We start from the raw sequence: 18,943 nt of genomic DNA, 5'->3' as shown, positions 1-18,943 counted from the left end.
CTATGCTCAAGGATACATTTTCTGAAGTTGACATTAGCAAATATTACCAATTTTGGAGCTCACATTACTCCCAGCTTAAGGCTTTTGCTGCTAAAATGTTGTCTGTGTTTGGGCATCATGTGTATGAACAGCTCTTCTCTTTAATTAGTGTTAATAAATCAAAAGGACATTATCAGCTTACAGAGACACACCTGAACAGCAAACTCAAAATTGCTACAGTACAGACTTTTGACTCCAGATTTTGATGCAGTAGTCCAGAGCAAGAAGTATCAAAGAAAGAAAATACTGTGAGAGTGTTGTTGTTTTAAGCATGTTTGTATTTTAAGTAAAAATAATATCATTAACTGGTTTTGCCTGTGTCTTCTATAAAGTTTGCATTTCTAGTACCTGACATCACATTTTATAGCATACATGGCCCAGTCCAACAAAGTGACATTTATGTCATATCCTCCCATCATAACAAATGAGTTTGACTTTTTGGATACGTTCACAACTGGAATTCTGTGTTCCTCATCACTGGATCTCTCATCACTAGGTCTGCTATGTCTTACTTGAGACAAGCCAATAGAGTTCTTTGATGGCTATTTAGTTCCCCATGGAGAAAGTGTTTGGGGCCCTATATACCAATATCATTGATATGTCATAATAAACCTTGTGATCATTATTTTGACATCCTTTGTTAAAAGTATGGTTGCTGCATGGCTTGTCTCATGCTTTTAACTTAAAAGCCCTATTTCACATTTGGACAATAATTATGTGATGTTTGAATAGATGAAACCTCTTCCCTAATTGGTACATGCCCCTGGATTAGATGAAGGAGGGGTGTTTTCAGCTTGCTTTACTGTATCCTTTCAGTCAGTGGCCCTTTCCACACTGCAATGGTATGGGGGTGCATCGGCATAAAAAATGCCAATGCACCCCCCCGGGACCGTTCACATGGACGGTCCCAGGAGGGTGGCAGGCGGTGGTGCAGCCTTTGCACAGGTTGTGCAGCCGCTGAACGCCTACCTCGTCTCCTGGCTTCCGGCGCGTCGCAGAGGCCAGGGGACACCCCCCCTGCAGGCTGGAGCGACGGCTCTGGAGTCGCAGGCCAGGGGGGGCGTGTCTCCTGGCCTCTGCGACGAGCCGGAAGCCAGGAGACGAGGTAGGCATTTAGGGACGGTACGGGGGAAATGGCGCCTTCCAGCCGCTGCTGTTCACACAGCAGTGGTTGGAAGATGCTGCTTCCAAAATGGAATGGAGTTTCAAACACACACTCAATGTTATCCAGCAACACTCAGTGGAGTGATAATAACAAAAAAAACCCCACAGAGCTCATTGGTTCTCCTGATCACTACACAGAACCACAAGTCTTTGCAGTCTGTATTTGAGGTCAGATTTCATCCACTGAGTAAGTGAGTACTACACAATGACTGATGAAGACCGACTAGCTCTGTGGTTTTTTGTTATTATCACTCCATTGTATGTTGTTGGGTAACAGCGAGAGTGCATTTGAAACTGCATTCCAACATTCAATTAATTTTGTCGCTGAAAGCATGATGGTGCATATTGTTTGAGTTTCAAATTTATGAATACATAATCATAACACACTTTCCCTGGATGTTGTGATTGAGTCTTTCAGTCAATGTCATGTGGATGGATATAAACTTATACCACAGCTTTTGTGGTACCAGGGTTGAGCTGGGCATCAACGCTCCCAAAAATCCATGCCAAGGGTGAGAGCTTTGCATCCTTATTTGGCAGCTGTCAAACAGGGTTACTAACAAAAGGAAAAAGCCCTGAAACGGCACAGGGTCTCTGCATCTCTACAGTCTACTGTATCATATTTTGATTACAAAGTCACTGACATCACTATTTGCCCACTTTTTACACATCCTACATGTTATGCCTCCTGCATCCCTCTTTGTGCATTGCACGCGAGTGGGGGTACAGTCTAGCTTCTACTAGGGGTGTGAAATTTAAGATGCTAATGTGACCTCAGTCACTCTCTGCCTCTTGATCTGGGATTCTTGGTGATTATTACAACCAACTGACCTTGCCAAGCTCTTATACCACATTCTCAGACAGTTAATCTGCAACTCCTCTGTTCCTGCTTAATGCAAGAAACTTCATTTTAGTTTTTTTTTATTACTGCAGTCTACAGTACTGCCACATAGTTACTGAGGTTAAGAGAAACCTTCTTTGTCCTTTCTCCAAAGAAGTAATGCATTTTGAGGGTGCGATGCCAGGGTAAGTGATTCCGGGTATTAATGACAGATGGGAGTTTCTTTGAGTCAGGAAATGGGATGTTTGAGAAGGATGAAGGCATGTGAATTTGTATATGCAAGGACAGGTCCATGGTTTGGTTCATGAATCAGAATGTGCAGATCTTTTTCAAATGAAATGCTTTCTATCAGTGGTATAAATAAACAATAAGAGAGAAAAGCAGCCAGAGGAACAATACTGAATGGATAAAGTGCTGGAGAAAACAATTGAAAAGTTCCAGTTCCACCTCTCTGCCCTCGCTAATCCTTTCCTCAGCTAGAAGCTATCCACAGCTGCTTTATAGAAGGTTGCCAATTCCGGGGGAGGATGGGGTTACCTCAGGAGAGTGGAATTTGGTGGGGCAGGGAGCTCAGCAGGGATGTAATGTCATCATGTATGCCCTCCATACATACTATTTTCTCCTGGGGACCTAATCTGTGGAGATTATTTGTAATTCTGGAAAAATTCCATATCCCACCTTGAGGCTGGTAATCATTGCTTTACTTCATAGATGAGATGGGGGGGGGGGGGTTGGGGGGCGGAATCACAGAGTTATGTGCAATATGTAAATTCACTCTAATTTGTTTCCTTATAAAGTCTGATCTTTCTTCTTTCCTTAGCAATATTTATAAATAAACTATTAATGGAACGATCAAAGTTTCTTTATAACTATTTAAGCAGTAGAACAGTGAACCTTAGTACTTACAGCTCAGTCCAAAGGGGTGTGTGCAGTGGTAGGATTCAAATAATTTAACAGCCGGTTCTGAAAGGACTCAGTGGTGGGATTGCAATTATTCTCTGAACTAGACAAAAAATTAGCTACCGGTTCTACCGAATAGGTGCGAGTAGGCTGAATCCCACCACTGTGTGTGTGTGTGTGTGTGCGCGTGCGTGTGAGAATCTGGCTATGGAGCTAACACAGAGCCACATCAGTACATTTGTCCACCCTGTCAGTGTAAGTGACACTTATACTGGCTGGAAGGGAAAATGGGAAGGTGGGCAAGTGCTGCACTGTTCGGTAGTGCCTAACTCAGAAATGCCTGGCCCCTGTAGAGCTGCGCTGATCTAAACCTGACCACTATTGCAGCTGGGGGCAGACTAGGGGCATTCCTGGGGGTGGAGCAAATGTTACTCGGCTACCACCAAAGCTTTCAAGCCAGGAACACCAACCTAGGGGCCTTGGACCTATGCCACCTGAAAGGGTGGCATAACCCCATTTTGCCCTGTGGAGGGCTTTCCAGGCAGCTGGGGTTTCCCCCTTTTTAGCTGCCTCACAAAAGTCCTCTGGAAGTGGCACAATGGCACAGTCGCAATGCTGCTCCAAATCGTGGTGTCCCTTGGATCAGGCTATTAGTGTTCTAAAAGGGTAAGGGATTACAACAGTAAAACGGTTACAAGGAAGAGTTTTATTGTTTTTTGTATACAGTGAAAGATCAGCAACCATATCCGCATGATATATGAAGGTTAATGGGAAAATGGAAAGAACTTGGAAACAGGTGAAATTCTTCTGCCAAAACATACAAAGGATTATCACAGTATATTATAAAAGAAATGTTTACAGAAGACAAAGACAGTATAGCTCAGTGTTCTACTAAGATATCTTGGATGGATGTTTAGCTGTATAAACTAATGGAATATTTGCTTTGAGGCCATTGGCAATAGAGATAAATCTAGTTGCTTATGTAACAATTTTTCAGTATAGCCAGGACAGGGTCAGGATTGTACAGTTCATGAGGGAATGTGGTATATTTGGAAGCTTCATTCAGACCATTTAGAAAAAGATTTGGGAGGAGAAGAGTTTCTCTAGCAATGTACTGTGTTTTGAAGTAATTCCCATTTTCTGGCAATATCTCCCTCTCACATCAGTTGTGTGGAATTTTCAGAGATTCTGCACCTCTCACCCAATGGATCTTTCTGCCATCTAGATTTCAAACAGATAGCATATCCATTTTATAGACAGAGGTAATCTGCTTGCATTCCAATTAGGGAATGTGTTCTGGATAAGTTTAAAAAATTCTTTACATACTGGACTGAAAGGTGTTGTTACCATTGGAGACCAGTAGTCATCGGTGTGGGATTTGTCTTGAAGGATGAGGTCTTGAAGGACATTGTGATTCTTACCTTTGATAGGGTTCAGGTGATCCTTGCTGCCCAAGGGCTACACTGGATCCAAAATGACTGCTGAACATTCAAGTTAATGCAGGTTGAACCCTGCTCCCACTTTCTTCTAACTGAGTTTAGCCTGGCAGATGGCTCCCTACACTGACAGGGCCAATCTGATCACCAGGATGCAAGTTACGGTAGCGCAAGACTGCACTATTGTAATGTACTCTTCCTGTACTATTCCTGTACTCTTCAATTCAGTGTTCAGCCACTAAAATATTCTTCTAATAATATCAAAATGAAAAATACATTTTTTTCTACAAAAACACTTAGAAAGCCAAAGGGGTTTAGAATAAAGTAAAGACAATGGGCCGGTATAAGCACAATAATTTTAACTCAGTTGTAGTCATTACAGTCAATGATTGCTTGAGCAGTCATTGCTGGGCACAATTATACAGATCATTTTTACCAGCTCATCTGTTTGGTAAACGGTGGCTCAGTATCAGAACATCTGCTTGTTATGCAGAAAGGCTTACATTTGATCCCCAGCATTTCCAGTTATAAAGCTCTATGTGTTCATTGGATACATTGACTTTGCTATGCTGCTATGACTTCCAGTCTTACTTAAAATATTATATCAGACACCTAAGTTTGCAGCAGGGAACTTAGGTTAGCACTTAGGTTTGCACCTAGGTTACAGAAAGGATAGTGTAAAAGTGAGGTAGCTAGTCCTTCGACATCCTTCAACATCCCCACATCCCCAATTCAACAACTTCATAAAGCACAGCTTCATGGCATTTAACCATGCTGATGATAGCATGATTTGTTATACGATGTTGCAGAATCAATGTTATGTAGTAGGGGCAACTGTACAACATTGCAACTTTTGAATGTCAGCTGCAGCACTCCTTGCAACACATCATGGAGGATTGAAACCAAAAGCTATTTATGAGGAATTACAAATGCGATTTGAATGAGAAAAAATGTCATAATTTTATTTACTTTGCTAAAGGAGAGAAAATGTGATACTGGTCATTTTGTGTTTAGCAGAGATTTATTTTTTTAAAAAAATCCTAAGCTTCTTTGAGTTTTGTGAACCTCTGAGAATTACAAGAACAATTTGGTTTTAAATGACTTTAAGGCTCAGATCTGAAGTCAAGGTTGCCACTGTGTCTCTTTTGCAAATGATTTTACAAAGACATGTGCAAACTTGTGTGGTCTGTGCTGTTTATTATCAGCGTATCTCATTCTCAACCTGGTCCTATCTGTGGTTACTTAAATCCATCAGCTGGGACCAGATGACGACAAGGAAAATTTACCCACAAACTTGCGGTTTTGCCCTGGTTTTCAAAACAATCTAAAAATTGCCCCCAAATGTAGGGGTGCTAATACCCCCCCCCCCAAAGTTTTCTGCACTTGCTAGAATTACTATCACCAGCCCCAGTATCCTAGACAGCCTCGGAGACAGCAAGGCAGCAATGCTGAAGGCGGGAGATCTCGTGCTGGTGGTACAGATGAGCAACAACTATTGCTGTGAACCATGCTATCATTGCCTCTTGTCACTAGTCTCTGAGGCACTGATGCTGCATACACAGGTGGAGGAGTTGGCTGTAACATGGCAGGGAAGGAAGAACTACCACCTGCCATGCTACCAGAAGAGGATCTGCCATACCCCCCCCCTGCCACAGTCACATGATAAAAGAGTGGTAACAGTGCCATTAGGCAAGATCCAAATAAGCGATGGAAACCCCCCCCCCCACGTGACCCAGATGAATGCTACCTGGGTTGTTTGCCCCCTCTGTCCCCCCCAGTTCCACCAGTGAACAGAAACCACCCCATGAATGCCAGTGTCATATATAAGATAGACTAGGATCTGGGATAATAGCAGCTTCAAATCTCTGCCATGGAAGCTCACTGTGTAAACTTCGACCAGTTACACATTTCCAGTCAAACCTAACATGAAAAAGAAAAGAATGCTGTAAGTTGCTTTGGGTTCCCATGGTGGAGAAAGCTGGGGTATAAATGAAGCAAATAAATAATAAATATAGCTGAGAAAAGGTACATTGGTTGATGGATGGGAAGGAGAGAAAGCAGCAGAGAAAGGTGAGGGTATGGAGATTGCCAGGAAGAGAGAAAGAGAAAACAGTGTGGGGAAGGGAATACAGGGAATTGTGAGGTACCACTCGCAAGTTGTTGTGGGTTTTCCACAGAGCAACTGGGCCATAGTTTTCCCAAGTTCACACTACAGAAGGAGACAGAAGGAGAGAAAGCTGAAGACAGAAAGAAGATAAAGGTAGGTTGACTAGTGGGTGCTAGGGAGAGAAGGAAGCAGGAACGGAGAGGAGCTACAGGAGCTTTCAGGGAAGGAAAGGAGTGGGGTGGGTATAATATGAGATGCCACCTGCAAGTCCCTGATACAATTCAGATTTGTACCATAGTATGTGGGGAGAGGAGCCTCAATCTTGGACCTGATTGTCACTGAAATATCCCCAGGATGCCACTAACTTTTCCTGTAAGTTTCGCCAGAAGCAGCAGTAACTTGGGCTGTAGGAGAGGCTTAATGAAGGATGGCATGAAGGAGAGTCTTAAGCCTCCTTAAGGACATAAGAAAGAGCCTGCTGGTTCAGACCAGAGTCCATCTAGTCCAGCACTCTGCTACTTGCAGTGGCCCACCAGATGCCTTTGGAAGCTCACATGCAGGATATGAAAGCAATGGCCTTCTGCTGCAGCTGCTGCTGCTGCTGAGCCCCTGGTCTGCTAAGGCATTTGCAACCTCAGATCAAGAAGGATCAAGATTGGTAGCCAGAGATCAACTTCTCCTCCATAAATCTGTTCAAGCCCCTTTTAAAGCTATCCAGGTTAGTGGCCATCACCACCTCCTGTGGCAGCATATTCCAAACACCAATCACACGTTGTGTGAAGAAGTGTTTCCTTTTATTGGTCCTAATTCTTCCCCCCAGCATTTTCATTGTATGCCCCCTGGTTCTAGTATTGTGAGAAAGAGAGAAAAATTTCTCTCTGTCAACATTTTCTATCCCATACATAATTTTATAGACTTCAATCATATCCCCCCTCAGACGTCTCCTCTCCAAACTAAAGAGTCCCAAATGCTGCAGCCTCTCCTCATAGGGAAGGTGCTCCAGTCCCTCAATCATCCTCGTTGCCCTTCTCTGCACTTTTTCTATCTCTTCAATATCCTTTTTGAGATGTGGCGACCAGAACTGAACACAGTACTCCAAGTGCGGTTGCACCACTGCTTTATATAAGGGCATGACAATCTTCGCAGTTTTATTATCAATTCCTTTCCTAATTATCCCCAGCATAGTTTGCCTTTTTCACAGCTGCCATGTATTGAGTTGACATTCCCATGGAACTATAAACTAAGACACCCAAATCCCTTTCCTGGTCTGTGACTGATAGCACTGACCCCTGTAGCGTGTATGTGAAGTTTGGCTTTTTTGCCCCTATGTGCGTCACTTTACATTTTGCTACATTGAACTGCATTTGCCATTTCTTAGCCCACTCACCTAATTTATCAAGGTCCGCTTGGAGCTCTTCGCAATCCTTTGTGGTTCTTACCACCCTACATAATTTGGTATCATCCACAATCTTGGCCACCATGCTACTTCCAGGTCATTTATGAATAGGTTAAAGAGCACTGGTCCCAAAACGGATCCTTTGGGGACACCACTCCATACATCTCTCCATTGTGAGAACTTCCCATTTATACCCACCCTTTGCTTCCTGTTTCTCAATCAATTTTTAATCCATACAAGGCAGTCGTGGAGCTACAAGGGAGCGGGGTGTGTGCACCGTGCACTTGGTGCATGCCTGGGGGGGGTGCAGAAAATCACCCCCAGGCCCCTCCCCATTTCCCCCATGGCACCCCCACCCCCTTCCCACACTTACCTTAGTTCCTTTCCTTTTTCAGAACTTTTTCAGGCTGCAAAAGGCCTGTTTGCAGTAAAAACAGCCTGAGGAACTACCGTTCCCAGGAGACCTTGAGGCTTCCAAGGTCTCCTGGGAAGTATAGTTCCCATTAGGCCATTTTTACTGAGGCCTTTTGCAGCCTGAAAAAGTTCTGAAAAAGGAAAGGAACTAAGGTAAGTGTGGGAAGGGAAGAAGTGGGGAAGGAGGGCGTGGGGGGGCGCCGCGGGGGTGGGTAAAGGGGGTGGAAATTAGAATGCGCACCGGGCGCAGTTTGACCCAGCTACGCCTCTGATACGAGGATTTCTCCTCTTATTCCTTGATTCCTTCCTCTGCATACCAAGCTACAGTTCTTAATGGGTCTCTCATATGCAGTGAATTTAGTTCTGAGCACAGAGCTCCCTCTCAATACACATCTGGTGGACAGGACTGGGGCATACATGGGGTGTGTGTATGTGCGAAGACTGTGTAACATGTGATGGGACATGTACAATTCAATTGTTTGCAATTTTAAGTGTTTAACAAATAAGGGTTAGCTTAGGTGTTGGAAGAGGGTCTATGTGAATAAATCAACCTAGTTAGTTAATTCTTGTTACAAGAATTCTTGTACAAGGCAGTTAAGTTTAGATTTTTGCTATAAGTAGAATGTTGATTTGTGCTTATGGCATAGATACATTATTATATTTGACAACTGGAGATAGTGACTAGGTAATTTTTTTCTGCATTGCACTTCTTTAGCATCTGTTCTGTGTATCTGTACCAAGCAGTACTACGTGAAGCTGCTGAAGAACTGATAAGGGACTGAACTGTGATTCAGAATGCTTCCAATTCACATTTCACCTCTGTCATGTACTCACTCAACAACCTCAGAAAAGTTTTTTAGCCTCTGAACTGAAAAGTGAAGATAATACTGGCCTGCATTAAAGGATTACAAAAATAATGTACACAAAACCCTTGGAACACTGAAAGTGCTATATAAATGTAAACTTTTATTAGTATGGAATCCATGCAACTGTTCATCATAAGTAAACTCTTGAAGTAAATGAGCACATTAATATTTGAATTAAATCAAGGTCAAGGAATCAATGTAATGGAAGATCCATTAACTGGCATAGTTATTATTCTTCCTTCTAGGACAAAAAGAGAGAGAACTTTACTACTGACTAAGCATCTCCTTAAATATGGACAAATGGAAAATGGCATGGATCCTCCTAATTTATTTTATTGGAGAAGCACAATGAAACTGGTGGGTTTGATGGCACATTCTAGAGACAGGAGCAAGAGTGGAACTCAAGTGGCCATTAGAAAGTCCAGCCCCACCTGGGGCACATCAGGATTATGTCAAAGGACTATTATATATAACAGCTTCATAATATAGAAAGTTGAAGGCAGGCTTTGAAGCACTTGAAGATTCATTTATTTCCTTGATGTCACATGTCAGTTCTTCTATCACTTGCCCTGGGGAAAATATAAAGAACTTAGTATCAGCAGTGGCTTGGCAAGAAAAGAGATATCTGTAAAGAAACTGTTGTTATTCATAATAGGCATATACTTAGGCATTTTAAATGTATGATTCACATTGATATTCCACGTGATTCAGAGCCTCATTCAAAGAAGGGAGGGGAAATCCACTTTAGGGAGTGGTGTGCTGTCTTGCCAGTGGACTTGCCCTCCTCGGTGGATTTATCCCAATGGAGGGGTGATCTTGCCGACATACAGCTGCCAATGCCACCCCCTCCCCCCACCCCCCGCGCTGGAACACAGTGCTGAGTATGGCACCGGTGTTGATATAGTTGGCTTTCTCCCAGTCTTTGGTATAGTTGGCTTTCTCTCAGTCTTTACTGGGGTTTGCCAGCAGGCTGCAATCTGCACTTAGCCAGCCTTTGGGCTGATGTAAGTCTGGTGTGGCCCACTGAGGCTTCTCAGCCATTGGGAGATTTTTTATTTCCCCATGCCACCAGGCAGCCTCTTGGGGGGTAGCAGCCAGGTCCAGCTGGCTCATGGATGTGGATGCCTGTCTGTAACATTTTAGGTGTCAGGTAAAGATGATGATTTTATGAGAATTTTTGGGATTCCCACTTAGATTATCTGTTGCTGTTTTTTAACGGATATTGCCAAATTTCATTAGTGGACCAAATCGTTCACTTTTGTTTCTCTCCCACCACACCCATGTGTTCTGGGCACTACAGGACATTCTTGGAATTCTACTTCCCACAACACCTGCTATTTTCTAACAGGCATTCTGGCACTACAATTCATGGGGGAAGGGGGGATGGTAAATAGTTGCCCTTCACAGTTGTTTGATCTCACCACCACATCACTCCCCTCAACAAGGCAGATATTAGATTGTGACAGAAGAAAAGGATTAAGGTTGCTAAATGTCAGAAGTAAAAAAGTGCAGTCCTATTAAATTGGGCATAATTGGATATTATTTACCAGGAAATGTTATTTACCTACATCTTGCCATGAAAACCTACATCATGCCATGAAAACCTCCATACATTAAGCCTCTATTAAAAGGAGAGAATATTTTTCTCCAGTCCAGTTGGCAATTCTGATGGAGATGGAAGAGGGAAGTCTAGAGCTCAAACAATAAATCTGAATCACAAACTGAAAATAATGAGGTTTACCTCTTTTTTAAATAAAGGCTTTCCAAGCTACAGGAACAGCCAAAGTAGTATTAACTTGAAAATTTCCATACAGGGTCATTTTGACCTGGATCAGACTTTAAAATGAGTTTCAGTGGAGTTGGATTAAGTTGTAATGAAAGGCCCAAATTAAATTGTATGTGTTGTATTAGGTGGAATTAGATGTTATATGGTAAACGTTATATTTCCTTTGTAATGCTAATGTCAAAGTCCACATTTTCATGCATGGATGTTTTCCCCAGCACAGCTTGTCTCCTGGAAATTCTTCCCATGCAGTTTATAATGTTTTCCCCTCTCTCTTTTAGCTATGCTCCAAAACTGAAAATGAGCCGAGCTAAGGGTGGGTCTGGGGAGTCTTTGCACTAAAAAATTGGCATGAGTAAAACTGCAGCTAGGATTACTCCTTTGCTCCCTAATCACAGTAAGTGTATTTCTAGTAAGTGTATTTCTACCCTTGTCATCCATTCCTATTATCTAGGCACTCATGGGTATGAGATGAAATTGGTAAAGATATCATCATATCCTTCTCTTAGACTGAGGTTCCATTCCATGGGTTATGATTCTTTGGAGTTGTCTGTGTTTCCATTCTATCAAGTTATCCTTTCCTTACCCATGTCACTCTTTATCCTTGAAGAATTCTGGCAATCTGAAGTCCTTTACTTCTGGGAGCAAAATCATAGTGAGAGACTGATATTATACAACTGATGGTCCACTTTCTAGAATGACTGTAGCAGGGTGGGTATGACAATTTTTTTTTAAAAAAAGCTGGTGTGGTAGAGGGGGGCAAAACATTTGTAACAGTGGATCGGATCACACCAATTGTTCTACCTAATTGTGACCTACTTTTTCTCTGGTTTTAATACTACAGTTGCTCAGTCAATGTAATAAGAAAAGAGAAAGGCAAACCTTAGGACATGGTCCAGTATTCTTTATACCAATCTCGGATTTTGTTTTCCTGGGTAAAGAAGACAAGTTAGTGTAAACACACAAGTACTGATTATACCACCACAAGGCCCATTATACTCAGGGTTAATCTAAGAGTCAGACTGGAAGCTCCCCTCTATTTTTTACTGATTAATAACAGACCCCTGATTGTATTAGAACTTAAACCTTTACTAGATCCTGTTTTTACAACCTTAAATTGCCCTCCATTACCTCTTTATTTACCCCGTTAGTGAAAACAAACAACTTTTATGTTTGCACCAGGAGGGAAAATAGCATCTTGGGAAGAGGGAGGAGTGATTGAGATTATAAAAATTGCATGAGGAAAAGGGATCAGTATATTCCTTCTACAGTGCTCAGTCCTGATCTCAACCTCCCTCCACAGGTTGCTGTTGACCAGTGAAAAACATGACAGCTATTAACGGATCTCATAGCATCCTGCCAAGCTTATCCTCAGACTAAAACTACATACTATGCCTTGTAATGTTATACATACTATGGCCCTTTCCGCATGGGCCAAAAACGCCGTCCCCAGGGAGCCGTTCGCACAGGCGGCGCTGCTGAAACGCAGCAGCGCCGACCTGGCTCCCCTCCACCTCTTCCAGAGCGGTGTCAGGCCACCTCCAAAAACCTCCCTCCTGGAGGGAGGTTTTTGGAAAACAGCGTGTTCCCACCGGCGCGGTGCGAATGGCACCGCCGGGAACACGCTGTTTTCCCCGTCCCCCCCACTCACCTCGTTGTCCTGCGTCGCTCTACTGGACTGCTGAGACCCTCCCTCGCTGTCCTCCAAACCCTGGAGGTTGGAGGGCAGCGTGGGCGGGTCTTAGAAGTCCAGCAGAGCGACGCAGGATGGCGAGGTGAGTGGGGGGATGGGAAAGAGGCGGCTCCGTGTGGAGCCGCCTCTCCCGCACCGGCCTCTGCGGGGGCCGCTCACACGCTCCCGTGTGAATGGCCCCCAGCTCTCCACCGGCAGAATTCCAGGGGTGCCCTATGACTTGTGATCTTATGTATAATTCAGAAGTGGACAAGGATCATACATGAAAACAATGAAAATTAGGCGAAGTTCAGTTTCTATGAAACATTTTAAATTCAAATTGGATTTTTAAAAATATATGCTTCAATCCACCCTTTTCAATTGAAATTAGTTACAATATCATTCCTTACTTTTTTAAAATGTTCTGGTGAGGTTGTCATAGCAGGGACATTTTTTTTAAATTATAATTTATCATAGCTCTTCCCATAGTGTCTTTATGTTATGATATTTATTCAATTTTTCCCAACTACTCCCGTGCCAACAGCATCAGTTGTTAAGTATTGTGATGTCAATGGTCTCTCTTCCTTTTCTTTAAGTGCCATTGTTATATGGTTTTAGATGCAATTAACTGAATTTGCTAGTTGTGGCTTTAATAGTTTTAAATTATATTGATATTATGTTTGAGCCCTACTAGACAGGGGGAGGGTAAGACACAAATATAAACAATAAATAAATAATAATAAATAAACACACATACACTTAGGCCAAAGATCATCCTTATATCAATCACGTTTCCATAATTTGACCTGCTTGTTGGAATCAGCCATTTTCTCCATAAAACTAAATTCTCACCATTACCTATCATCAGCAAGATGACATATTGCTAGAGGTGTTCTGCTAAAAAAAGTAGGTCTTTGATACCGTTTTGTTTCCACTCTATAGTAGTATTTCCAACAGTGGGTGGTACTATTACACCATCTGCCAAAATTATACAGTTTATATTTTTTTTCTCCTCCCTTTCACATACACACATATTTTTCAAAAATTAGTATCTTAGCAACTTTATGACATTTTCTTTACTAGGAAAATGCAAATGGTTCTGATGTTACAAGCCTACTTGGAGTTTATAGTATTCCACATTAGTCTGTAAAAATAAACAGGAGACTGAAGGGCACCATTTTGGGTGATTTTGGAGTTAAGAAGTCTGCTTTACCGCTGACTGTCTTTTCCTTGAGCAAGGATCTATTAAATCATGAGAAAACAACAGATGACCCAATGTGGACAGGGCAGACTGAAGAGACTTGTACAACAAATAAGTTGGTATACTCACAAGATTCGATCACAGAGAATACATTCGTTGCTATATGTCTCACCATCTGTGCCACAAACCTCCAGAGTACTTCTCTTGCAGAGGACTTTTCCTCTTGTCTGGGGATATTTGCTGCAATCAACCTAACACAGTAACAAAGATACCAAAATTAAGATTCACAGAAGATGGCTTTACTCAGCCTTCCTTCTCCAGTATCCTTATGTTTCTGAGCAATGTTGGAAGAGAGATTTGAAGCAAGTTCACTGATAGACTTTGACCTTGAGGCATTACATTAGGGTTAATAAATCAGTTTCCACTCGAAGCTAACCTTTATCCTGTTCTCAAATTATTCACAGAGCTGAAACCAGGGGGAATATCAGTTAAACTCACCTAAAAAGAATATAGATTCTTCTAATCTGAATTGTTTTCTGTATTCACCCAGCATACTCTTGGATCAATAGGTGTTATGGTCAAGATCCTCCTGCTCTGATATGCTTCTGACAACTGTCATTTATGCAGTGGTGGGATTCAGCAGGTTTGCACCACTTTGGCAGAACCGGTTGTTAAAATGGTGGTTGTATACAACCAGTTGTTAAATTATTTAAATTCAACCACCGGAACTGGTTGTAAAATTATTTGAATCCCACCACTGCATTTATGCCTTTGTTATCTCAGGGTTTTATACTTTATAGCAGCTGTTCTTAGGGCTAAATGTTATGCTTGACCTGAATCAAGCTGGGGATCCACAAAAGAGCTAAATACATGTCATAAGGCTGGTGTCTGCTTGTGAGAACAGCACAGGGGGAACAGGGCCTTAAATCATTTTTCTGAGTCGAACTGGCCGTAAGGGGAGTGCCCTCTGCACCCCTCTGGGGCTCCATGTGCACTGACTGTAACACATGGATCTCCAGAGTGGGGAAAACAGCCATTTCACCTCTGGCATACGGAGTGAGGGAAGGCTGAAGACCCTCCTCTCCTGGGCCACCCTTGTGAGCAGACACCAGACCCACAGTGACTGGAAACAATAGATCCTGGGTATTATATGTACTGTGAGTCAGGTTGGGGATACCCTCCCCCCTCAACAAACTTGGATCATGGATGATGTTTATTTGAGTCCTTTAATTCTATTCTGATTTTAAATGTGGTGCTAAACAAAGTAATGATACCAAGGGATATCTCCAGAACCTTGCCATTTTGATAGTGCACATGAAACAGTGGCCCTTTCCCCATTTACCTTAAGTCCCGCGCTACTCTCCTCAAGTAGCGCGGGGTCCCCCGGCACTCTCCACTACAGGGGCGGTGACAACGCAGCTGCCCTGATGCTCTCGCGCCCCCTCAGCGCGCGGCATCCCTGGCTCCTCGAAACGGCGCCTTTTGATGACCCCGCGCAGAGTGCGGGGTCGTGAGGACGCCCGGGCGCGCGCCAGAGATGCCACACGCTGAGAGTAGCACGCAGCAAAGGGCAGCAAAGGTAAGTGGGGAAACGCCCAGTGTAATCTGACCGCATGTAGAACAAAAGCCTCTGAAAGCTTTGCCCCTGGAAGGCAATAAGAACCCAGTGTAGATCACTGAGCATTAGCATACTTTTTCTACCTGACTTCACTAACAAGGATGTCTGAGTCTAATTTTAAATAGGTCATTCACGCCGTATTTTTGATGGGGTGATGTTTACCAATTCAGTTAAAAGCCTAGGAATCATAATGGACCCAGCATTGTTACTGGACAAGAAAACAGTCACAACCCCCACTTTTTTCCAACTTTGTTTAGCTTGGAAGATGACTTCATATCTTGACTCAGCCCATCTGCCTATATGGATCCATGCCCCATGCCACTGTAACCTCAAGGCTAGACTATTGTATTGTACTCTACATGTTTTTGCCTCTCAAACTATCAAAGTCATCATCACATTATGTTTTCTAATTATCAGTAGAAAAGGTTTTAAAGAGCCAGTTTTACAATGAATTATCTGTCATGGCTTCTCACAAATAACTATATTGCAGTGCCGTACCGGGGGCATGACTGCACCCGGGGGCATGACTGCCTCCCCATGCCTCCTCCCTGCCCAGCTCCCCATGCCCTCCCCCCACACCCCACTTACCGGAGCCAGGGAGCCAGCAGGGAGATCAGGGAAGACGGGGCTCTGGGGGTGGGGCTCGAATGGGCGCCGTGGTGGCAGGGCAGCTCCTGGGTCACCTACTACCAAGCCACGCCCCCCCAGTTTCCCTGCAGGCCGGCTCCTGCTGTCCCCAGGACTATATCATGTGTGAGATGCTGCAAGATCTAGAATAATACTGGGGCTTTGTAGTGGTGTATTGATATGAGCAATGACAGTAACATTTTGGTGGACGAAAGCAAACAACTAATATTGAAATCACATGTGCATACCCTTGACAGTGAGTCCCTCTGAACTGAATAAGACTTTCTTCTGACTACAAGTAAATATGCCTAGGATCAGGCTGAATGAATTCCTGGCATTGTGAAAGATATTCTCACCGTTCCATGAACATCTTCGGGACATTCACCTTCATGCTTTAGTGCAAGGACATCTTCAGTTTTCCTGCTAATAGTGGAAGGGATATTAAATGGTTTTCTATTATCACAAACAACAATGGCTCAATAAAATAAGGAAAGGTAGTGGCCAAGTTATGGAATGTTTAGAACATATTCAGGACAACATAAATGCTGATGACACAAAACTGTCATACTGAGAGTGGCCAAGCAGATGATGGTTCCAGGACTTCTCCAGCCTAAGCATTCCAAAGTGGGGTACTACTCTGTTGTCCTCAGATATGGTGGGAAAGGATTGAAGGAGCATGATACTTTTGACACTTAGGACATCCCAGTACTACTCCCAATCTGCCTTTACCACTTTTCCATTCATCAATGTCCAGCACGATCAAAGTAATATACATTTCACCACAAGAGAAAATGTTTTCACATCACCATTGGGTGTCAATTCAGGAAAGCAGCCATGTGAATCATCTGTAGCCCATATTCCAAAGAGTGCCTTAAAGACTCTTTTGTATTCTTTTGTTAACCAGACCCTATATCCGTGGTGGCGAACCTTTGGCACTCCAGATGTAATGGACTACAATTCCCATCAGCCCCTTCCAGCATGGCCAATTGGCCATGCTGGAAGAAATGATCCAACTGAGTCCTTCCTATCATCTGATGATGTGTGACACACATCTGGTGGAACTGACTGTCTCACAAACACTTATGCCACAATAGATGTATTAGTATTTAGGCTGTTAGTATTTACTGTGTATAAAGCAATCATGAGAAACAAGCTTTGGAAACAAGCCTACAAATGGTGGTCCCCACACAAAGATGTTCACATGCACTTTGCATCATGCAGAGGAGTCAGTTTTGCAACTTCTCTGTAAAAGCTTGAACAATCTCTAGTAGAAGCCCTGTGGCACAGAGTGGTAAGCTGCAACACTGAAGTCGAAGCTTTCTTCCCAACCTGAGTTTGATCCCAATGGAAGTCCGTTTCAGGCAGCTGGCTCAAGGTCAGTCCATCATTCCCAGGTCAGTAAAATGAGTACCCAGTTTGTTGGGGGCAAAATATAGATAACTGGGAAAAGCAATAGCAAACTACTCCATAAACAAAGTCTGCCTAGTAAACATCAGGTATGATGTCACCCCATGGGTTAGTAATGACCCGGTGCTTGCACAGGGGATTACCCTTACCTTTACCAAGTTGAACCCTGCATCTGGCAATTGGTACATGTTAAGTCCCCATGAACGTAACACTCCTACAACCCCAGTGACTGAGTGAACCAGTTCTTTAAATGCTGAAGTGGAGTTTGGCAACTTGTATATCTTTTTTATTTAGGGTGACACATGGCTTTTTTAAACTTATTAACACCTTTATAAGGGATGTCCTTGCTTAAGTAATGATTAGACTATCATTAAATACAGTTGAAATTTCCAAATGACTGATGACCAACATGGCATCCTTAAATGAGGTAATCACTATCCTGAATTATCAGTCATTCTTAAACTTGGAAGTGTTTTAAATTCTGTGTTTGTCATGGCAAATTACCACAGAACTGTCATTATATAAACACAATATCTCACAAAGGAGACTTACATCTGCCAAATTACATTTAAAGTGCATTATGTGTTTATACTCACTCAATTTTCATGCACAGGAGGCATTTATTGCTGTATGTTTTTCCATCAGTGCCACAAACAGGAGCCCATACAGAACTGCAGGTGTTCCCTTTTTTCTTTAGATCAGCTAAAAGTTGGTCACAGTTCAACTGAAAAGAGTGGGAGAGTAAGAGCTATGAACTTTACAGGTATTGGCATGGCAATCTACAGTTTTTTTTCAGGCTAAGTTGAAGTGGTGGAGAGACTAACATCCCCATCCACACTAGAGACTGTGGGCCACAGCACTGCATTGGTGTTGCCCCACCAGTTCCAAAGTGGTGTGGGGAGGTTCTCAAAGCACAACAGCCTTCCCGCTGCCAAGAAGCCTCAATGGGCTGCAATGGACTTACACCAGCCAAAAGGCTGGCTTAAGCCTGGACTGTGGCCTCCTGGCATATTACCAGCAAAGGTCAGGAGGGAGCAGATTAATGTCAGCTCCTCCCCCAGCCCTGCCCCCTGCTCTCTCCTGCTATACCAGCAGTGCTGGGACACTGGTGCCATGTTTAGCACCACATTTCAGTGCTGGGGGGAGGGGGCAGTGGCACACCAGTGGGATTGCCCATCCTCCAGAATGAGAGTCCAGGGAGGGCAAATCTGCTGGCATGGCCATCATGCTGCTCCCTGAAGCAGATTTCCCCCTGTTTGGTTCGGGCTCCAACTGTTTTATGAGCACTAAAAAAATTAAGGCTGACAGTTCTTCCTGGTGACTTCAATTGTCAATGAAATTGTTGCTGATAAATGTCATTGTTAAAATCTTGGCACTGACTCCTAACAATGTTCCTTCATTTAGTGGTGATGGAAACTGAACATCACATCATATATGACTTATGGTGACCCTGTAGGATTTTCAAGGAAAGA

At 43.2% G+C, this 18,943-nt stretch overlaps 2 protein-coding genes across 3 annotated transcripts in view; one reads left to right on the top strand and one right to left on the bottom strand.

Annotated features, from left to right (window-relative positions):
• Window positions 1-2,140: 2,140 nt before the first annotated feature.
• The window catches only part of LOC125429815 (trypsin inhibitor ClTI-1-like), a 100,526-nt gene continuing 83,723 nt past the window's right edge, over window positions 2,141-18,943 (top strand). The window contains exon 1 of the mRNA XM_048491324.1: window positions 2,141-2,229. The gene's annotated coding sequence lies outside the window, so the exon portion shown is untranslated. The remainder of the gene's footprint in view (window positions 2,230-18,943) is intronic.
• LOC125429813 (serine protease inhibitor Kazal-type 5-like) overlaps window positions 9,244-18,943 on the bottom strand; it is a 43,291-nt gene continuing 33,591 nt past the window's right edge. Inside the window, exons 11-15 of one of the 2 annotated variants that reach the window (XM_048491318.1) lie at window positions 18,068-18,195; window positions 16,421-16,487; window positions 13,949-14,070; window positions 11,829-11,877; window positions 9,244-9,732 (exon numbers count right to left, since the gene is read on the bottom strand). In XM_048491318.1, coding sequence (XP_048347275.1) covers window positions 9,724-9,732; window positions 11,829-11,877; window positions 13,949-14,070; window positions 16,421-16,487; window positions 18,068-18,195 — 375 coding nt within the window. In that variant the 3' untranslated portion in view covers window positions 9,244-9,723. The remainder of the gene's footprint in view (window positions 9,733-11,828; window positions 11,878-13,948; window positions 14,071-16,420; window positions 16,488-18,067; window positions 18,196-18,943) is intronic. The other variant, XM_048491319.1, reaches the window with a different exon arrangement.

This window comes from Sphaerodactylus townsendi, linkage group LG03 (genome assembly GCF_021028975.2).
Source record: "Sphaerodactylus townsendi isolate TG3544 linkage group LG03, MPM_Stown_v2.3, whole genome shotgun sequence".
NCBI classification, from domain to species: Eukaryota; Metazoa; Chordata; class Lepidosauria; order Squamata; family Sphaerodactylidae; genus Sphaerodactylus; species Sphaerodactylus townsendi.
Note: the sequence above shows the minus strand (reverse complement) of the source record. Positions and strands in the feature narration are given on the sequence as shown.